The 20,452-nt window shown below is 36.1% G+C and overlaps 4 protein-coding genes across 4 annotated transcripts; 3 read left to right on the forward strand and 1 right to left on the reverse strand.

The window, feature by feature from the left end:
- Positions 1-908: 908 nt before the first annotated feature.
- Positions 909-2,968, forward strand: MELLADRAFT_113955 (uncharacterized protein; the record flags this gene model as incomplete). The annotated part of the gene is made up of 2 exons (XM_007418736.1): positions 909-2,767; positions 2,851-2,968. The coding sequence occupies 2 exons, from the start codon at positions 909-911 to the stop codon at positions 2,966-2,968; spliced, it is 1,977 nt and encodes a 658-aa protein (XP_007418798.1).
- Positions 2,969-4,091: 1,123 nt separating this feature from the next.
- MELLADRAFT_118633 (uncharacterized protein) lies at positions 4,092-5,790 on the forward strand (the record flags this gene model as incomplete). Its single annotated transcript, XM_007418737.1, has 4 exons — positions 4,092-4,225; positions 4,304-4,584; positions 4,671-4,979; positions 5,055-5,790. The coding sequence occupies 4 exons, from the start codon at positions 4,213-4,215 to the stop codon at positions 5,178-5,180; spliced, it is 729 nt and encodes a 242-aa protein (XP_007418799.1).
- A 1,997-nt stretch (positions 5,791-7,787) lies between these two features.
- On the forward strand, positions 7,788-9,470 carry MELLADRAFT_69661 (uncharacterized protein; the record flags this gene model as incomplete). The annotated part of the gene is made up of 1 exon (XM_007418724.1): positions 7,788-9,470. The coding sequence occupies one exon, from the start codon at positions 7,788-7,790 to the stop codon at positions 9,468-9,470; it is 1,683 nt and encodes a 560-aa protein (XP_007418786.1).
- A 6,528-nt stretch (positions 9,471-15,998) lies between these two features.
- Positions 15,999-19,969, reverse strand: MELLADRAFT_113958 (uncharacterized protein; the record flags this gene model as incomplete). Its single annotated transcript, XM_007418740.1, has 3 exons — positions 15,999-16,311; positions 18,770-19,490; positions 19,780-19,969. 3 exons carry the CDS (start codon positions 19,967-19,969, stop codon positions 15,999-16,001), a joined length of 1,224 nt encoding a protein of 407 aa, XP_007418802.1.
- Positions 19,970-20,452: the final 483 nt, after the last annotated feature.

Here is a 20,452-nt window from a genome sequence, read left to right on the forward strand (position 1 = left end):
TGTCAAAAATCAACCTTCTTTCAACCCCGATTGTCCTCAACATTATATTAAGCGGCGCAAGACGGTTCCAGTTCAGCATGAAGTCACCGAGTACCTCACCGCCCCTCAAGAGGACAAGCGCTGCGATGTCCTTGGCTACTGGCGACTTGCTCAACGTCACTGGCCCATTCTCTCCCGTATGGCGCAGGCCATGCTTGCCGTGCCTGCCACTAGTGCTCCGTCAGAGAGCACTTTCTCTAATGCTTTGAGGGTCATGAGCGACCACCGTGCTTCTTTCACTCCTCAAAACCTCGAAGCGCAAGTCTGCCTTAAGAGCTGGGTCCCAAAGTTAAAAAAAATGAGACTAACTTGTGATCTTTGCTTTCTAAATGGAACGTTCCTCATAAACTTAAATTTGATACTATGCTTAATGTTAGATTACTATACATGAATAATCAATTTGTTTGTTGATCAAAGCCTCTAGGCCTTCATTTAATTTCTTATACACGTAGAATTGCAATACAAGCCAAAAACTCCCTTGTCCAGACCCATTTTGCCCTTTGATTTGAGCCGTAGCCCTGCCTAACCCCGAGCCACAACATTCAGGGCCTGCCCTGGTTGGCCCAATCAAAATTTTGAACCAATCGGGTTTATCCGGGGCCGGGCAAAGTCCCGGGGCCGGCCCTGCAGCTTCGTGGCCGGGTCACAGCCCTAGTTTCCAACCCCAAACCCAATCCGCATCCCGACCCGATTCTTTTTTTTTCTTCACGCGGCTCAAAACTTAAATTTCATCATTCCATCACCTCTCCCAAAAATTAAACCCACCTGAAGGCTCAACCCATTTTCCAAATCCTCAAGACTCAACTCTCCACAAACCTTCAAACCCCGCACCATTTTTATCAAAATCCATATATCCAAAGAAAAAAACCATGATTAAATCAAATATCAATTCAATAAGATTACCGGTATCAAAAGATCCTAACCAAGAAAGCATAATCCAAGAATTGTATAATGGTTTACCGGCTGGATGGTCTACGAATGAAAAAAATGAAGTTTTAAATGAATTAGGATTAGTGATGGTAAATATTGAAGAAAGAGAAGAAGAAACCCAAGAAATTCAAAAAAACGAAAACGAAGCTAAACAAAAAACAAAAGAAATCATGAATGAAAAACCCGAATATGAAAATGATCCAAAACCCAAACCAAACCACCAATTACCCAAACCGATATCCGAACTCTTGAACGAACTAGAACTGGAAGAGATCGCCGAAGAAAAACTAAACCAAACCCCAAAAGAAACATCAGAAGACACCACGAGTTTTTCAGATTCGGAAGAAGAAATCGACAACAAAGATTTCCAAGAAGAAGAAGAAGATTTACAAAAAGTTATAAGCCAATTAAAGTTAGAACAAGAAAAAGAAGATTTAAAGAGTTGGGGAAGCAAAGGATTAGAAGGATTAAAGAATGCATTTCAATCTAACCTTACAACAAAAACTATTGAATCGGATTCAAGTTTAGAAAACCTAAAACTTCAGAATCAAAACTTATCTTCTTCTACAGTTCAAGGTTCAAAACCTAAAAAATCAGTTAGTTTTGCACTCGATCCAGATTTATCTAAAGATCCCACTCATTCAACTTCAACTTCAAATCCTTCAAGTTCATCAAATCCTTCGTTACCTATTGGAGGCATCATGTTACCAGATATCATTGAACATCCCATCAAAACCTCATCCCTTCTTCAAGCCGCCCAACCCAACCGAAACCCAATCAATGGTCAAAACGCTCACTTGAATCCTCGCTTAGCAAGTTTATTACCCAAATCATATCTTCAATCGCACCAAACCCCCACCGAGAATTTCGAACCAAGTAGTAGTAGTAGTAGTACTCAACCAAATCACAATCAAGGATCTTCAGAAGAAGAGTATGAAGAAGATTATGATGAAGATCAGAGTGATGAAGATGACGAAGGATTATACGAACTAAGTGAAGAAGAAGAAGATCAAGAAGGATGGTCCAATGATGTAGATCTCCAAACGGCATTAGATATGAGAGAAGCAGCCTTAGAGTATCATTCGAAACGCCAAAGCTTAGGGATCGGAATCGGAAGTGGATCATTAGGAGGAGAAGATGTTCCGATAGATGAGAATGAAGAAGAAGAATGGGTTCCACTTGATCATCAACCAAAAGCTAATGGGATTCCAAGACAAGTACCTAGTACTTCTAGATTCAAATCAGGTCGATTGTCTAGATGGAAATCTAAGATGATGTCTAGTACCAACCCAAACTTAGAAACAGAACAAAGCTTAATAAAAGAAGGCAAGTTGTTAGGAATCGAACCGATTGTCCAAGGACGGTTACCGATCAATGGATCAACTGTTTATCAATTACCAAGTCGAACTGAACAATCTACTGAACTGGATGAAGACTTAACGGCCGAAGAAATCCAGGTCTTATCTTCTCGATTGAATATCTTATCTATGGATGAAGAAAGTAGAATAGCAGCTGAACGAGCTGGACATGAATTAATGGGATGGATGGAAAAAGTTAAAAAAGGTGAAGTTTTAATACAACAAGAAGAAGAAGGGTTTATGGAGTCTCAAGTTAATGAAGAGAAGATGAATGGAATTCTTGAATCGAAGATGATGAAGGAAGTTGTGGAAGTGGATTCGATGGAAGGGGTTTCTTTAAGATCTGATCTACCACCCGAAATTAAGATTGTGAAAAAATCAAACACAAAACTTGATGAAACTGGTTCTAAACCTCAGATCAGTTTGTTGACCAGCACGACGTAAGTCTGATTTCTTTCCAAAATGTTATCAATGAAAATTGAATCCTGATCTTGATTTTGACTACGAGATTGATTACTTTTAGAAATGAGAATCATCAAAAGAAAGGATCTGATTCGAAAGAAATCTCACATACTCTTCCAGTGGCTAAAAAACTTTCAAGATTTAAATCTGAGAAATTAAATCAACAACAATCGTTTTGAAATCTTTCTCTTTGAAAAAAACAATCATGATCATTTGAATTTGATTGTAAAAGATTTATAATAGAGGTATGTTTTAATGAGTTCATTCCTTGTTCTTTTCGTCTTTTGCCTTTTTATTTCTGTTTTGCTATGATGATAAGATCATGATTTATTTAATTGGGTTTGAATTCATGATTTTAGTTACAGTTTATTTTTTCGTAATAACCCATAAGTTTTCATTTTGTTTGGTTAATAATGATGATGTACTAATAGCTTACTATACATACAAGACATTGAAAGTTGAAACGGCCCCAAAATAATGAAGAAAATAAGCATCAGACTTTCTAATGGTACATCATCAAGATCTAATGAAAGCATGAGCTAGATGTACATATAATGAACGGTTCCGTCCAGAATCTTCAAGAAGAAAACCAAACCCACCAAAACTTTGAAAGAAGAGACAGATTTTGTACAAGAGCGGGACCGAAGAAATGAAATGTGTGTGTAAAAGATGTGAAGAAGAAAGACTCCTATGATTAGATTTTAAGTTTTTGAAGTTTTTAGGATGTTAACTCCTGTGAGTGTGGGTTATGATGAAGTAGTACGGTTAAGTTGGGGTAGATGTTGAGGATTGTGCTGTGGTGTAAGGGTATCTAAGGTTTTTTGAAAGTGGGGAGATCTGTCTTTAATATGATGATGAAACTGATATCTTTGTTGTGTTAGTTGGTTGGTTAGTTGGATTTAAGTCAGGAGAGATCGATATGATAAGAATTGGTTGGGGTGATTCGGAGCCTTTGAAGAGTCACTTTAAGATTTGGATTGAGTTTGATGACTTACATTCTCAAGACTGACGGTTGAATTGGATTGGATGACTGGTCAACTGCATATAAAGACCTTCTTTTGATTCTACTTTCTTCTTTTCACTTCAAGTCTTCATATCGATAAAGAAAAAGATAAGACTAGATAATTAAATTTTTAAACCGATTGATTGATGAACTAGTAGTATCTACCAATTCATTATCTTAAATTAAAATTAAAATTGAAAATTATTATCAGAAAATCAAATTCTTCTTATCATTCTTCTTAAAAAGTTTATTCGATTGAACTCTTACTCAATTTCTCTTTATAAATTCTTTTTTGAACACTTTCTTGAAAAACAACAACAACAAAAACTTATAATTATATAAATTTATAAATCGAAAAACCAATCAACTATTTATCAACAAGTAGAACCACTCTCAAAACCTAATCAAAACCAATCCAGAATGTCAAACACAGGTAAACTAAAACGATCATCACAAAACCCAAACACACACACAAAAACTAATGATCACCGTGACTGTTTTTTCATTTCAGATCAATTATCAACTCCATCCTTATCATCATCATCATCAACGACTTCATCAAGACCTTCATCTCCAAGCTTATCAACCAACTTATCATCATCATCATCCATCTCACCCGTTCAAATCATTAATAAACCGATCATCAAAACACTCGATTTGAATTCTTACTTTTCAGATTTAGATGGTGAAGAAGATTATAATAATACAGATGAGTTGTCTAAATTTAAAGCTAGTACTAATCATTCATCAAAGTATAAATCAAAGACTTCTAATTTTATTCAATTTGATCAAGTTGAGTGTTTCTTTAAATACCGAGAAGATCAAATTCAATTCAAAATCTAAAGATGACTTTCTTTTTTGGTTTTGGTTTTTTTTAGATTGAAACTCTTAATGGAAAAACCAAAGAAAAGTTTGGAATCGAAATCGGTTTAGATAAACTAGAAGAAATCATTCCATCATCCAATTCCAATTCCAAACCATCCTCATCCTCATCCTCAGAAACCTTTTCATCCTCATCCTCATTATCATTATCATCAGGAGAAGAGGAAGAAGATGAAGAAGAAGAAGAAGATGAAGAAGACCAAGAATGGGTTCAAACCCAATGGAAAGCCTTAGTAGAAAAACAAAAGATCAGAGAAAAAGAAATCAGGAAACTGATCTTGTCTCGTCAAGTTTTAAACCCACTTGTAAGTCTTAAACCCCATTCTTACTTCCATTCGTGGTTTTGGTATACTAAGTCAAAATTGGTTTGGGTTCTTTAGGATTTGAAAGAATGGTTAGACTCAGATCAAACTTGTGATCTACCGGCTCTAAGTCTTGGGGTTTTATTAAGGATGGATCCAATGGCTTCTAGTAGTCATCAAATGACGACGATCTCGAAATACTAATTTCATTGATCATCAACATCCAAACCTGATCAAGTTTTATCTTTTGGCAAGTAAAGGAATTAGTTTTGAGTATCTTGAAAAGAATTGGTTTTTTTTTGCAAAATGGTTTGGGTGATGAATTGGTTTTTATGTTTTTTGAAAAGTATGAATGAAGTAAAATGAAGTAAAATGATTGAATGATTGAAAGATTGTGATGGAAAATAAATAAATGAATTATTAATTGATTGAAAAGCTTGTGATAGAAAATAAATGAATGATCTTCTCTTTTTTTGATTCTAGAAATTTCAAAACTCTTTTTCCTCAATTTTTTTTGTGTTGGTTAAAAGAAGAAGGTAAAAGGAAAAAATATTTTTATAGATTTGATTTAAACATATATATAAAATTACTAAAGAAAGACAAATTTAAAAGATGTGGTTATGAATTGGCTTGATCTTGATTTTGATTATTTTTAACTTCTCTTGATTTTTTTTCTTTTTCTTTTTAATTTCATAGATAGGGATTCATGAAAACCAAAGTTGTTTTTCTTTTTTTGTTTTCTATTTCATTTTTTAATGCTTCATGAAGTTTTGGACTGATTTTTTCATATGACTTGAATATAATAAACTTAATTCGCAGGCGCAGGCTGTGCCTCGCAGTCTGCGCTGCGAGTCGGGTGTTGTGATACACAACTCTACAAAAGAATGTCAAACAGACAGAATGCGCAAAACTGCGCTGTGCCAAAAAAATCGAAAATTCCAAAACCCACTGCGCAGCGCTGGGGCGCAGTGAGCTTAGATGACTTGATCAATTTTGTAAAAAGGATTTGAGTAGATTGAATGATGTTGGAATATAAAGAAATCAGTGCTGTTATGATTAAAACTTCATATTCTCACATTTAGAAATTATCACTCATTTTGTGATTGTCTATTTTACTTTTTGAATGATCTCTTTCTATTTAAAGAAGAGTACAATAATAGATCTTATGTAACCAGACAGATCTCTTGTCAAGGACTTATAGTAAGTTAATTAGAAAACTCCTTACTTCCACTTGTAGTGATCCCCTGAATTACCTGGACATTTCAAATAGGTGAATCTTTGCACATGATTATGTTTAGGTGTATATCCAAGTTTTTATGTCCCAAATTCAATGGTTTTGTTTAGAATGGATTGGTGTAGGAATAAAAATTCCACAATGTGTGATTTTTGATTGTACCCATGTGGAGCCTTGTGAAGATATTTCTTTTGGATGGATTTATGGTTGCATGGACAGTTGTTGTACTGTACAACTTCTGGATCAATTTTGAATTTCACTTAGACAGGAAACCAGAGACAATTTCCCTGTGGGAAGACTTATTACATTTAATGCATTTTGTGAGCCAAAACACAGAATTTAGAAATCATACCAAAATGATAGATTTTGGCTCATAAGCTGTGTTAAATACAATGAATTTTCCCACAGGAATATCATCTTTTGTTTCCTGCGTTATCAAGAATGACATTTCTTCTTGAATTGTTTCACTCATCATTGAAGACGTGTTTTGTTTTGTATTGCCTGCAATATTCATTCTCAAATTTCAACAATAGACTTAACTAGTGACATCCTGATACTTACCTATGACTATGTTGCACAGTTTTTCACAAGTTTGAGTTCTTTGAGATCCATATTTTAACAAGGTACAGTTAATACTCATCTTGAAGACAAGATTCACAAGGCCAATGATATGATTAGAGGATACTCAAGAATCCTTCTGCTATCTCTATAGTTGATTTCAGGTTTTTAGCAGACTGAAGATCTCTGGAGCAAAACCATATCCTACATCAATCAACATGGTATTTAGGATGTCAAGAGTTTTCTGCTTTTTGCTCTTTGCACTAAATCCCATGAACACAACAAGATTCTCTGTTGGACAGGAGATAATCCCCACACTAAAAACTTTGCTTGAAGATGATCAGGGAGATGATTTTATTGGCATATCTGGTCATGATTCCTACTCACCAACAAATCAGATGCACACTAGGTTTACAAGTGGTTTGCATCTTGTCTCTCCTTCATCTCTTTACTTCCATATTGCTATCTGATCTTGGACTATAATTTGGGACTCATATCTGAATTACTATGATTTTATTACAAAGAATATTCAAGCTTAAATGAGGTTGGGGATCTGATAAACCTTGTGAATCAACCAATACTTAACCATGGTGAGCAACATTTGGCACAAGTGAACTCTCTCCATGTAAGATGCTATCTACAATTGATATTAATCTTTCATAGGTAGAAAAGACCAGGCAGATCAATTCATAAACCATCTGCAACAATATAATTATATCTACAATCCAATTTTTGCAGAACACTCCTCCCCTACCAACAAAGAGCAAGGACTTTTGCATCCGGGTGACAAAGTTGATGAACTCATTGATGGTTTTGATCCAGATTGGTACATGTCCTTTTTTACAGGAGACAAAGTTGAGCCTTCTACACAAAACAGTCATGCCGTCCAACTTGGCAATTCAAATTCAGAGATTCCACAGGTTCATCATTCTTCTGTAACAGACATTGGAGACAACACCAACACTGGAATGAATGGTATGTTGTTATGGATTCATCTTAGTGATTGTGCATAGATTGACATGACACCATCATCTTTGATAATTTTCAAACCATCTGCCCAAATTGTCCCTGCTGGAGGTACACCTCCATTATTGCCATCAGAAAATGTTGCTTCTCCATATGAGATTATGCATACCCCTCATATATACCAGAATCAAGCAGAAATCTCAAATCAATCTCTCAACTCTCAAGTGATCCTTACATCCAGTAAGCCAAAGCCTCTCACATCAATGGAAAGGGAAGAAGGATCCCAAGAACAAAATTCAATTCCCAATCATGACATCCCCCCTGAAGATTTTACTACACAAACAGCTCAACCCAAAAAGAAGCAGAAATTAGCTTCTGAACTTGAATCTGGTGACATTGTGATTGAGGGAAGTAGAAAGATGAGAAGTGATGACAACCAGAAAAACAAAAGTTTGGTGAAAAAAGTCAAAGTTAAGAACAGTACAGCTTGGCTCATGAGTCTCAGGAAAGAGGGGGCAGATCAGATCCGGTCCATAAGATCTCTTTGGTTGGAAGTCAGTTCATTCTTTTCACCTTGGAATCAGGAGCTTGAAGATCCACAACAACAAGATGTATCTTATCAAAAAAGAACCGCTAGCAGGATGAGGAGTTGGATTACACATGCATTTCTGGGTCTACTCAAAGCCCTACATGATCAAAGGAGTGATCTTGTTTTGATACCAATTTCTGGGATTCAAGATCAGAAAGAGGATGGAATGATTCTTCTGGATGATCTGTTGTTGGATGGTTGGAAGTTTCTTAAAGGTATATTCCAGGAAATCAAAGACAAGTTGAATGATAATGAAGAGTATTGTATCATAACTTTCAAACCTAGAGTCAAAATCTTTGATCTGTCTTCTCCAGATGATCTTCTTTATTACTTGGCCAATAAGGGGAAAAATACATCATTGAACCTTGATAAGCAGGCACTTTCAAACCTTCTTTCAACATGGAATTCTTCCAAGTCTATTGGTATAAGATCAAAGCTTGATACTGAAAATGCATTGGATAAGATTATTTTTGAATTCAAAGAAAAACCAGAAAACTCTCAAAAAACACTCACAACAGATGACATGAAAGATGCTCTTTCGTTCATACGTCACAGTGGAAAGTATTGGATTAATGAACACATGAGAGTGAGTGTTGACAGATTCTTCATGAATCTCAAAAAAACAATTTTATCAAACTTAACAAATCACCAATCTCAAATCACACAAGAGACCCAAAAATACTTGAGTTCTGCAATATATAGAGCAAAAAACTGGCTTTTATCTGACTTTTTTGGATGCCTTTTGATGTTCCAAAGAGACCAAAATCAAGTTCCTGAAGTTCAAGAAGCTGAAATGACCAGAGCTTGGAAATTTATGCAGGATATCTTCAAAACATGGTTGAAAGTTGATCCTACAACAATTGATGTGAATATCTATGGCAAATTAGGATATGGTACACTTTATGTTGATCTACTATTCTTTGATTCTGAGGAAATCTTCAAACACTACTTCAGCCTACCTCCACATTCCAAATATATATCATCTGTTCATCTTTGGAGGATTCTTGCTCAATGGTATAAGTTAGACCTCCATAAACTTTCAGCAGAACAGATGGATCATGTGGTGTACACATATAAGAGAAATCTTTTGAAGGTATGTGGGAAACATCTTGAGGGATTTCCTGATAATCCAAAAATTTCTTCCTGAAAAGATGGGATGAAGTACTTTAGCTATCAAGTTCAGATGTATAATTCAGTATATTCTTGATTCTTTTGGCAAACAAAATATAGCTGTTTTTATCCTAATTCAAACTCGGATGAATTTCAATTTAAAACATCTGTAAGAAGAATGACATCCAGGGTGTATCCCATATGTCTGCAAAATTTTTGTTTTACATTGCAGCTTAAGAAATGTTGACTTTGTAGAGAAATTTCACATCTGTATTTTCTTTCCTCATTTCACTCTCAGTTGATATGTGTTGAATTTTTGTGAAAGTTGGTTAATTACTAAACCAATATACATCAATTCAAGTATCACTGTTGAAAGCTGCTATGTTACCTGAAACACATTACATGCCATAATTATGGAGGGCAAGAGTTGCAAGCAAGGGCCACCTAAAATTACGCAATATGCACTTTGCACTTAGTTTGTGATGCTTGGAGGCAAAGAATCTGTGCAACATTGAGAAAACCTGCCTCGTACAAGTCTATCTACCTGCTTTTCCATTTCAAATCTTTGACTCTTCTCAACTTGATAGCTCAATTGTTCAGCATAACTCACTCTTTCAAACAAACAGAGAGGCCAAATATTCTCCACCTCACACTGACTCTGTGGTCAAACCTACCCTTGGCTGCCATGGGTTGTACAGTTGCACCAGTCTAGTCACGACCAGAGCCCGGCCCCGGGACCCAAATGTTGGGGGGTCCCAGTAATACCCCAAAATTTTTTTGCAGGGGTTTTTTTGGCAAAAGTTCTTTTTCTTCACTCTATCACTGCATACTTCACCCTTGTATTGTACACCCACTTCGGTAACAAAACCCGAAAAAAGTTACATATATGATTTTTACATCACGGTGAGAAATATTCTCACCGTGTATGTATATGTAAAGCTGTGATCCTTGAAAACCTTTGGTAACCAAATCAAAGTGAAGATGATGATCATTCAACGACAAAATGATCATTTGTCGTTCAGTAAACAAGGTCACCGAGCTCATCGACTTGATGAGCTCACTCTTTCTTTTTGTAATGAACCCTTCCCGCCGCTTGTAGATGTAATAAAATAAAATAACCTCATTCAAAAATGGATCATACTCGAGCTCTTCAGCGCCGGAGACATCGACGTCGCCAAATCATATTCTTCAATCACTTAATCCTGATAGAATCCGCTAGATTCTACTACAACACAATCTTGAAGCCAAAAATAATACAAAATCCAAGGATCAGATCAATCCTTTCTGGCCAGATGTGGATTGATGAGTTACTGACCAGGCACAAAAAGGTTTTCTATGAAAATATGGGAATGAAAAAGGAGGTTTTTGTGGGATTGAGAGAAAGGCTCGAGGAATCTGGATCACTTTCTGATTCCAGATACATTACTAGCACAGAGCAATTAGCTCTTTTACTTCACTTTCTCATCACCGGGCTATTGAATACGAAGCTTAACCAACGCTTTCAAAGATCTGCTGACACGGTTTCAAAGTGAATCCATTGAACCTTTTATATTATTTATTTCAAAGACTGATGATTGTGTCTTTACAGGATCATCAACAACTTAACTCGGGATATCACCAAAAATACCCAATTGATCCATTATTACATCATCCTCCCTCAACAGGATACTCCGATGTCAGCATCCATCCGTAATAACCCCGATTGGTACCCCTATTTCAAGAACTGTGTGGGGGCAGTTGATGGAACGCATATGCCAGTTCATGTATCGCCACTAGACGCCAAGCCTTATTTCAATAGAAAAGGCAATATAACTCAAAATGTACTGACGGCTTGTAATTTCAGCTTATGTTTTACATATATTCTAGCTGGCTGGGAAGGTAATGTGGCAGATAGTAAACTGTGGGATGATGCACGCGAAAGCAATCTTACCATCCTGGCTGGTAAGTATGTTTTGGGCGATGTTGGCTTTGCATTGAGTCTGACTTGTCAAACCCCTTTTCGAGGGGTGCAATATCATCTTTGTGAATTTTCCGGCGATAACTCTGAGTACGCCACCAAACCTCTTTTATTGAATAGCGCAAACTGATGTTTTTGTACTCTACAGACCTCGAACTTATCAGGAACTGTATAACAAACGACATGCAGCTTTAAGGAACTATATCAAAAGAATATTTGGCGTAACAAAGCAAAGATTTAAAGTGATGGGAGAAGGTTCACACAATCCCATACTGATTCAAGCAAGATTAATACTACTAATGGCTTTTATACATAATTTCATCAGAACAGTCAATAGTAATGATGAGCAATTTAATGGGGAATTTGATGGAACCTATCAACCTCGAGTCAATCAAGAGGAGTTACACGCTGTTGGAAACACTCCTGAAGAGTCAACTGAAGCAGGAAAGTTGAGAACGAGAATTGCTAAAGCAATGTGGAGAACTTATCGCCAACAACAAACTGCTCGTGGAATGTGAATTAAAAGCCTTATCTTATTTTTCAATTTTTGCTTATAAGCTTAGCAAGTTATTAATCATTTATTATCATTTATTACAATGTTGCATCATACTTAATCCACTCATGTTTTAGGTGTTTTAAAAACTTGATAAAGATGAGATATTTTCATGTTTTAGCATTTATAGGGACTTGATCAAGATTTGATTACAACTTGAGCGATCAGAAGCCTTTGTTATTACAGAACAATTAAGAACCTCATAAGACTTATGAAATTACAAAAATATTTAAAGGAACTTTTAATATTTGAATATTTATTTTAAGATACATGCGACTTGACTTTGACCAAAGGAACATAAACTTGTGTATTGAAAAAATGATTCAAAAATTCATTCAACTGAATACATTTGATTTTAATTACCTGCCAACTTCCCTCTGATCCAATCCAGTTGTAGATATTTTTCTTCAAGACCCACAAACATTTTAGCATAATCGACATCTTTCTTTAATAATTCCATTGATTTATAGAGTTCATCTTGACTTAAACCGAGCTTGCGTAATCCCCGAGTAGCAGTGGTGAGAAAGTCGTAAGGTTGAGTCGAACTTCCAGAAGCTAAAGCACTATTATTGTTGGCCATGTGACTAATAAATTTGTCTGAAATTGAGCCAATTCCATCTATAAAGTCTTCACCAGCTTGAGCCGCAGTCTTGTGTTGTCGTTTTTGAAAAGGTTTATGAACTTTCACTTTTGAATCCATTTCTGGTGATTGATCATGTTTGAATCTCTTGTTCTTCATAAATTTATTCTTGGGAAGATCTTGAGAAGAACCTAAACGCTTGTTAGTTCCTGACTGGGATGATAAAGTCACAACATTAGGAATCAGACAACAAAGAAGGTATGAAGGTATGAATGAGCTGGGCATACTGGTACTTTGGCCATCTCGTTCCAGATGTCGGAACTGAGCTCAACCATATTGGTTTTGGGGTTCCATCCGGCACCGCTTTTCTTCAACAGATCACTCGCATCTTTGTACCGTTTGTTAAGCTTAATTTGAAACAAACATACAATTAGCATACAATAGAAAGAAAGAGACAAAAGCATAAGACTTACCACATTATAATGACCATGTACCATCTCACCAGTCTTTTCTTTAGTCGCCCCTTCAGTACCCTTCAATTCAGTTGCAATCAATGACCAAGTTGCTTTTGAAAAGCCTTTGTTACTTTTATTATTCCTATGAGTTTTTATAAGATGTTCGATCATTTTCGATTCTTGGTCACTGGTCCATTCACACTTGGATGAGGGTGTTGAAACGATCTGAATGTCTTCAACTGATTGTGACATGTTGGTGGACGCCGGCATCTCGATGTTGAAAAGGTAAAGGTAATGAATTGATTGAATAACTAATGAAATAACAATTGAATGAATTTTTTTAAGTTGAAAGTCGCTTGAAGAATGGCTTGAACTTGACTTCGAGTTTTGATGAAATGGGATGAGAGTGACTGGATTGATCAAATCAGCTTAAGGTAATCTTGAGTGAGCAAGCTTGAGGTAATGAAGAGTTGAAGTTTGTGATGAGAAAGAAAAAAAACAAAAAACAAAAAATTATTTGGTTTTTTTCGGTGAAGTACGAAAAAAGACAAAGTGATACTTGGAGATGAAAGAGAATTGATAGATATCAGCTGAAGATTCTTAAAAAAAACGACTTTTTGTCGTTTTGGAGAATATGTACAAATTTTACATATAAATGTCAAAATATGTATATTTGTTTCGTTGCAGTTAAGGTTACCAAATTGGTTTTCCGGGTCATATATACAACCAAAATTCGGTATGTTTTTTGGTGGCACATATTCGGTCGCATATGTTACATATGCGTTACCGAAGTGGGTGGTAAATATACAAGTCTATGCTGTTCTGTACCCCAGGAGTTGTGATGAGAGGTGCTCCACCTACTTACTTAAGGTACATAAGTAACAGCTTAAGTGGCTACCTAAGGATTTAAATACTTAAGTAAGGTACTTAAGGACTTAATATTAGGTCCATTAGGTACCTAGACCCAAATGCCAGAGGTTTGTAAAAATAAAAAAAATTGGCCAAGCAGATTGACTCACCAAGTCATTTCTGACACAAACACCCCCCTTAGAGCCCAAAAATGACTTTTTACACATGATTTGTAAGTAAGAGTTCAGTGTGTAAACTTGTGCAATCAAATTTTGATTTTGCAGAGCGAGTCTGGTCGTGACTAGACTGGAGCAACTGTACTCAAACACCCATCTCTTGGTGGATTTCAATAAGTTGAACTTGATGTTTCAACACCTTCATATGCTCATCAAAGTAGGTGGGTTCTTCAAAAGATGATATGATTAGTATGTGATGGCTGTTTTCAAAGTTTGTCTAATTGGTCATTCTCAACAGATAAAAGCCAAGCAGACTGGACAAGGTAATGAAAAGGCAAAGAAGTATGATATGACAGTGACACAACAAATGAATGACAATTGGTAAGATGTACAAAAAAACATCACTGTGTATCACATATATACAAAATACTTAATGATAGATTTTTTGACCAGTAGAACAATGCGTACAACAAGTGATGAGTTCAAAGAAAATCAAAGACATTGGATTGTTTGAAACTTCATCAATAATACAGGTTTGCTACTTCCAGATTCAGGAAGTTAAGCTGTTGACCAACCAGGCTCATGATGCAACTTTGGATAATCAGTGGCACAACCATGAAGGCTTGACTTATAAGTGATGACTTCAAATTTTCTTTGTACTGATCCATGGAAATCAGCAAGCACAAAGCTAAATAATCAACTTTTATTTTTTTCTCAGACTTCTTTTTCTCAGGCTTCTTTTAACATACATACCCACTTATTGGAAATCAAAAACACATTATCAAATCAAAAGTTTGATTCAACCAAAAAAAAGTACCAAAGTTTTATATACACTTTTAAATTTGAACTTTCAGCCCTTTGATACATTTTGTCAAAAACATCAATCAATAGGGATTTTCTTCTTATGAGAGGTTGAGATTTCTGATAATATTTTCAACTAACATTCTGATATAGGTACAGTTGTTTTTCTAGGAATTTTTCTCACTTGAACCCTCCCCCCATGGGCTATTGCAGTGTGTCTGATATAATCATAAGCACACACAAATTCCCTTTATGTGTGCTCATCAACAACAACCACAGAGTCAGAGTGATGGTTTAAAGGAAGTGAAAAAAATCTTTCAAGAAGATGTAGAACCACTTGAACCTGAATGAATGTAAATTACATCCAAATTCTACATACACACATTGGCTTGACTTCAGGACCGTTACAAACTATCTTCAATCTCCATAATTTCTTTCAGTGTCTCACAAACCCAAACTACAATGGCTCACCTATGATCCAAACTCAGACCAATTCCAGAACAAAAAAAAATCCGTCAATTGAATTTGAAACGGGGGGGCCATTTTTACACCTTCGTATTTACACCGGATCGGCTGGTGCAAAAAATGCACGGTGCAAAGTTCAAAGATGGTTGTAGTTTTTTCGAATTTTGCACATTTTTGGCCGTTTTTCACCCCGGTGTAAAGTCGGCCGGTGTAAAATATACCTGACAATATTCTTTAATTTTGCACTGCATCTCTTGCACCGGAAAAACCCGTGTAAAAAAACAGTGCAAAAATGCAAATAAATGGCAAAACTTATAGTTTTGCACCAAATCATTTACACTGAGGGATCAAGTGTAAAAAACATCCAGTGCCAAATTCCAAATATGGACCCCGGGATGCAATTTTACACCGACCGAAAAAATATTTACACATTATTTTTATTTTTATTTTTTGTTAAAAAACAAACAAAAACAAACATAGAGGTAAAGACTGACAAGCAAAGATAAGAACAAATAATCAGAGAAAATGAGAACAAAAAGAGAGAGCTAGAAAAGAGAAGGGGAAAACAAAACATTTTGGTAAAGACAGACTAGCAAAGATCATAGAACAAAGATAAGAAAAACAAGAGGGAAGCTACAAAAAAACAAACTTGTTCAGTTAAAGATAGACTAGAAAGAGGAAGAGACAACAGGAAAAAAAAGATGAACAAAGCTATAGAAGCCCAAAAAATCAAACCTTGGTCTTTGGCTTTTTAGCAATGCGCTTGGCAGCAGCAGGTTTGGCTGCGCTCTTGCGCTTACCTGCAGCTACAGGTACTGGTGGAGACGTCTCTGTCTTGACAGTGGTCGGTTTTGCTTGAGGCACCTTGATCTTAATCTTAATACCACCGGTTGAAACGTTGTTGGAAACCTGCGCCACATCAACTTTGCCTTCAGACCCGGATTTAATTGATACATCTTCTCCAACAACGTCTTCAATGGCATTTGCGTCATGGGTGTCTCGGGGGAGGTCTCCTCCAAATGGCATGGTCTTGGTCGGCATGCTGAAAGCACCTACAAATAATGTTGCACTCTCTAACTCTAGTTCGCACGTTAGGTTACAACCACAAAACATCTTGAATATCTTGAAGAATTTCAGTTTACTTGCTGTTCTTAGATCCTTTCAAGTTGAGCTATTTGTGATCTTATTGCAAGCTGTAAATTCAATCAATTTAGTTGAAGATGTAGTCTACTTTGATGCTTTGAATATCTTACAATCTTATCAAGTCCATTCGACTTGATATGTTCTATTTAGAACACAGACAAATGATCAGGTTGTCAATATGTTTGAGAAATTTGATCGTAGAATCAATTTTTGATGTTGGATTGCTTACAAAATTTGTGATTGAACAAAGGGTACTTTTAATGTACAGTTCATTGAGACTCGAGTTTCTCAATTTTATCCCCTCACGATGATATTAATTGATAACTTCAGCTTGTGAATTGTAGGACAGCCGATTTCAGAGCATTCAATCGGTTTTGTCCCCGTTTTTGCCGGTTTGAAAGAGGAGAGCAGTGGACTTACTCACTTGAACAACAGAAGAAGTGATGGTTGAAAACCCGATTGAAGGAAAGACAGATATACACTCCACCGATCTAGTCATAATTATTGCAATACGTCGGCATCATCTTAACCCGGAAGGTAGAATGTGAGATTTAATTCCAGCTATCACCTCACCATTGTTGATTGTGACAGATCACTTACGAAGAGATGCTTCTGAAAATGAAGTGAGTTGAGGATAATGTTCAAATGAGCCTGTGGGCAGATACATGTCATCGCAGAGTCTTCGGATAAGTCTTTTCCATGGCGGAGCTTGTCTTGTGTTTTTCTTTATACTGTAGAGGGACTTACTAGGAGAAATCAAAAGAGTTGTCGAACTGATTATGTAATTCAATCAATGGCACCATAGCTTTCTTCGGAGTCATTCAATCCATCTTATTAGGGCGAGATTTGGACTGCATCAGCTTGCACTTTAGTGAAGAGGCATGATGTTGCCTATAAGGTTGGGATCAGCCTTTAATCTTAGCGCGAGTTTGTTGAAGCTGCTTCCACTTAACAGAAAAGGACAATTAACAAAACTTTAGGAATTTCCTCAAAGGTTGTTGTATACTAAGAGCCGCAATGAATGATCGGCATAGTGTCCAAACATACAGAGAAAAGCAGGTTTGTTAGCATACAGTACCATCACGGAGCGAAGTTGGGGCTACTGAAAACGAGAAATAAAACATCACAATACATTTCAAATACAATCATCCTAAGTATCTGATAAAATTTCATGTAAATGTCACGTGTGGATCAGCTTCGAAGCTGTATGTATAGGATATAAATATCTTACCTTTTGCTGATCGCCACTCCTCTTCATCCTGACTCTCTACCACCACCACACCAACCAACACATCAACCACCACACCAACATACCATTTCATAAAAACCTTTACTATTTCCTGAATTCTTCCCACTTCTCTTCCATTTCTCTTTCATCATGAATCTCCCCAAGTTAACTTTTAAGAAGATCTTTGGTCCTCGTTTTCAAAAAACCCTCTTTGTTTACTTCCCGTTGAACTTCTTCTTTGTTATCTTTTTGATTTGTGGCACTCACAAGATCTCTCGTTTCAAAGTTCCAGAGTCGTTCATCCTTAAACTCATCGCTAAAAAGTTGTACATCATTCTTCCTTGGGCTTATTTCTATTCTCATATTCTTTACTCTCGCCACGACACTCTTCCAAAGAAGCGTTCGACTATTCCTGAGAAAGATATCGAACTCGGTCCAGTAGCTCCTCTTCCAAAACCTCTCGATGCTCCCATCCCCCTTCCAGCCGAATTTGTTGAAATTGATCTAGGTATGTTGTCTTTCCTACAGTTCTTCCTTCTCATGATTTTATAAACCAGTCTAACAAACTCTTCCTGAATTGACAATTGCTTCTAGGTGAAGGTCCCTCAAACTGCGGTCTTCCCGGTCCTCCTCGACCTTTTTTAACGTGTGAAGTTTGAAGAGCTCAACTTGATTTCATCTTGGTATGTTATCTCTGCCTTCATTTGTCATCTATTCATCTTTTCTGAGCGCGAATCCATTATGTATCTTGATTTATCTAATCATTTTGACTCTTCCCAATTCTCTTGTGACTTGGCAGGCGACATGTTCCTCAATCGATCTCCTTATCTCAAAGTCTTTTTTGTGACCATTCCATTCTCTCGTTTGAAATGTGTTCTTCTTGTTATTGTTTTGCGATGATGAGTAGGAGTTTACTTTTTGAATATTCGTATCGAGTCATTGCCGATATTTGAATCAATTAGTACTTTGAATACCCTCACTCTGAGCTCCTTTACTTCTATTCTTCAATCAAATTTGTAATCAAAAGATCTATCAACATCTCTTTTCAAATGTTTCGAAGTGGCCGAATGAATAGGGATTCAAAGATACCAAAGTAGCAGCTTGCTTCCCTTCCTTAGACCACCAAAACTTTTGATCTTCCTCCGCCTTTCCCAAAGACCTTGCCATTTTCTCTTTGACCAAATTAACTAAAGCTTTTTCTAATTTGATATACTTTGAACTAGTGTTAAAGAGATGTAAAAGAGAGTCAAATTTGGTCTTGAATTCCAGAGAATCAATCAAGTGGACCAATGTTCTAAAACATAAAAACCTAAGTTCAGCTGAAAAGATTGTAACTGAACATGTTGCTAAACAATCTATGAGTTTAAAGTTTTGACTATCTAGAGGAACAGAAGATGAGAGGATTATAAATATCCCAGCTTGAATCATATTGGTATCAGAGTCCTCGAGTGCTTCTATTAAAACTTCTTCATCAATGTGAATTGAAGAATCAATTGATCCAGTCTCTTCCCATTGATTCAATTGGTTCATCGCATAGGTCAAAAACCGACTCGATCTGAGTATCTTCTTTAATTCTTCTTCATCACCAAAACAATCAATCAAAAGCTCTTTTGTAGCTTCTATTTCCTTCTTGAGTTCACCTGACTCAAAACCTTGATCAAAACCAAAGTTCAAAACAAATTCTCCTAATAAATTACAAATCATCTTAGACTCTTGTTCATCTATGATTTCAATCTTTTGCATTTTTTCATTATCTAAATTTATAATTCTTTCTAAACTACTATTCCAACGTGAATACTTTTTCATAAAACATATTCTACCTGATGAAATTATCTTTTTATCGCATATAACTGAATGAATAGAATAGAGTATAAAAGTTATAATGTGTAATTTGAGTGATGGATTTGAGTCGTAGATTAATAAAGATTGATCGAGTAATAATTTCAAGTGTTGATAAGGTGATGAACAAGTTGGAAAGTTCTTGGATAGTTCGATTGTAGTTTTCGAATACGTTTGAAAAAAAGATATCAGCTTTTTAGAGGTTTTGAGGATCCGAATAAGGACTATCGATTCGAACAACAAGAAAACATCAATATGTGCGTTGGATTGAAATGACAGTAAGAAAACTTATAAACTGACCAATCGAAAGGATTTCAACCATAACCAGTATAAATCCAGAACCGATCAAAGGTTGTGAGAATCTTTGAATACTATCATCATCTTCTTCTGAAAATGTATCCTGACGACAAATAGTAGAGATCGTTCCAGTCATACTCAAAAAGACTTCACGTGAATTTCCAAATCTTGAGAAAGTTTTCAATAATTCCATGATAGGATCAGAATTCAATTCGTTTACACCATCTTCTGTAGGGTTTGGTGTATCACTACTATAAACTGAATGAATCAGTTTATTAGGTAGATCGAGTGAAAGTTGGTCCTAGAAATCAAGAATTGGAGGTTTTCAGAGAGCGGTCAATAACGTGTTAGAGAACAAAGCATTGAGTGATGATAGATAAACTCACGAAGAAATTCACGATAGATGTTTCCCCTGATCGATGTTCGAGTTCTTGTATTAATGATTAAAGTAGTTTAGGATTTGATATCAATAAGTCTTCCAATTGGTTGAATAGGCCCAGTGGTTCTTGCAATATTTTCGAAATGTCCTTCTGTACTTCTATTCTAGTGTTCGAACAGGTTGATGGTGTTGGCTCGGTTTCGGATGTTGATTGTGATGGTACTCTTGATGATCCCATAATCCTGGATCAAAACCTCAAACAGCGAGTTTAGCGGAATCTTTCGGGCAAACCTAGAT

This window comes from Melampsora larici-populina (assembly GCF_000204055.1).
Source record: "Melampsora larici-populina 98AG31 unplaced genomic scaffold MELLAscaffold_103, whole genome shotgun sequence".
Classification (NCBI taxonomy): domain Eukaryota; kingdom Fungi; phylum Basidiomycota; class Pucciniomycetes; order Pucciniales; family Melampsoraceae; genus Melampsora; species Melampsora laricis-populina.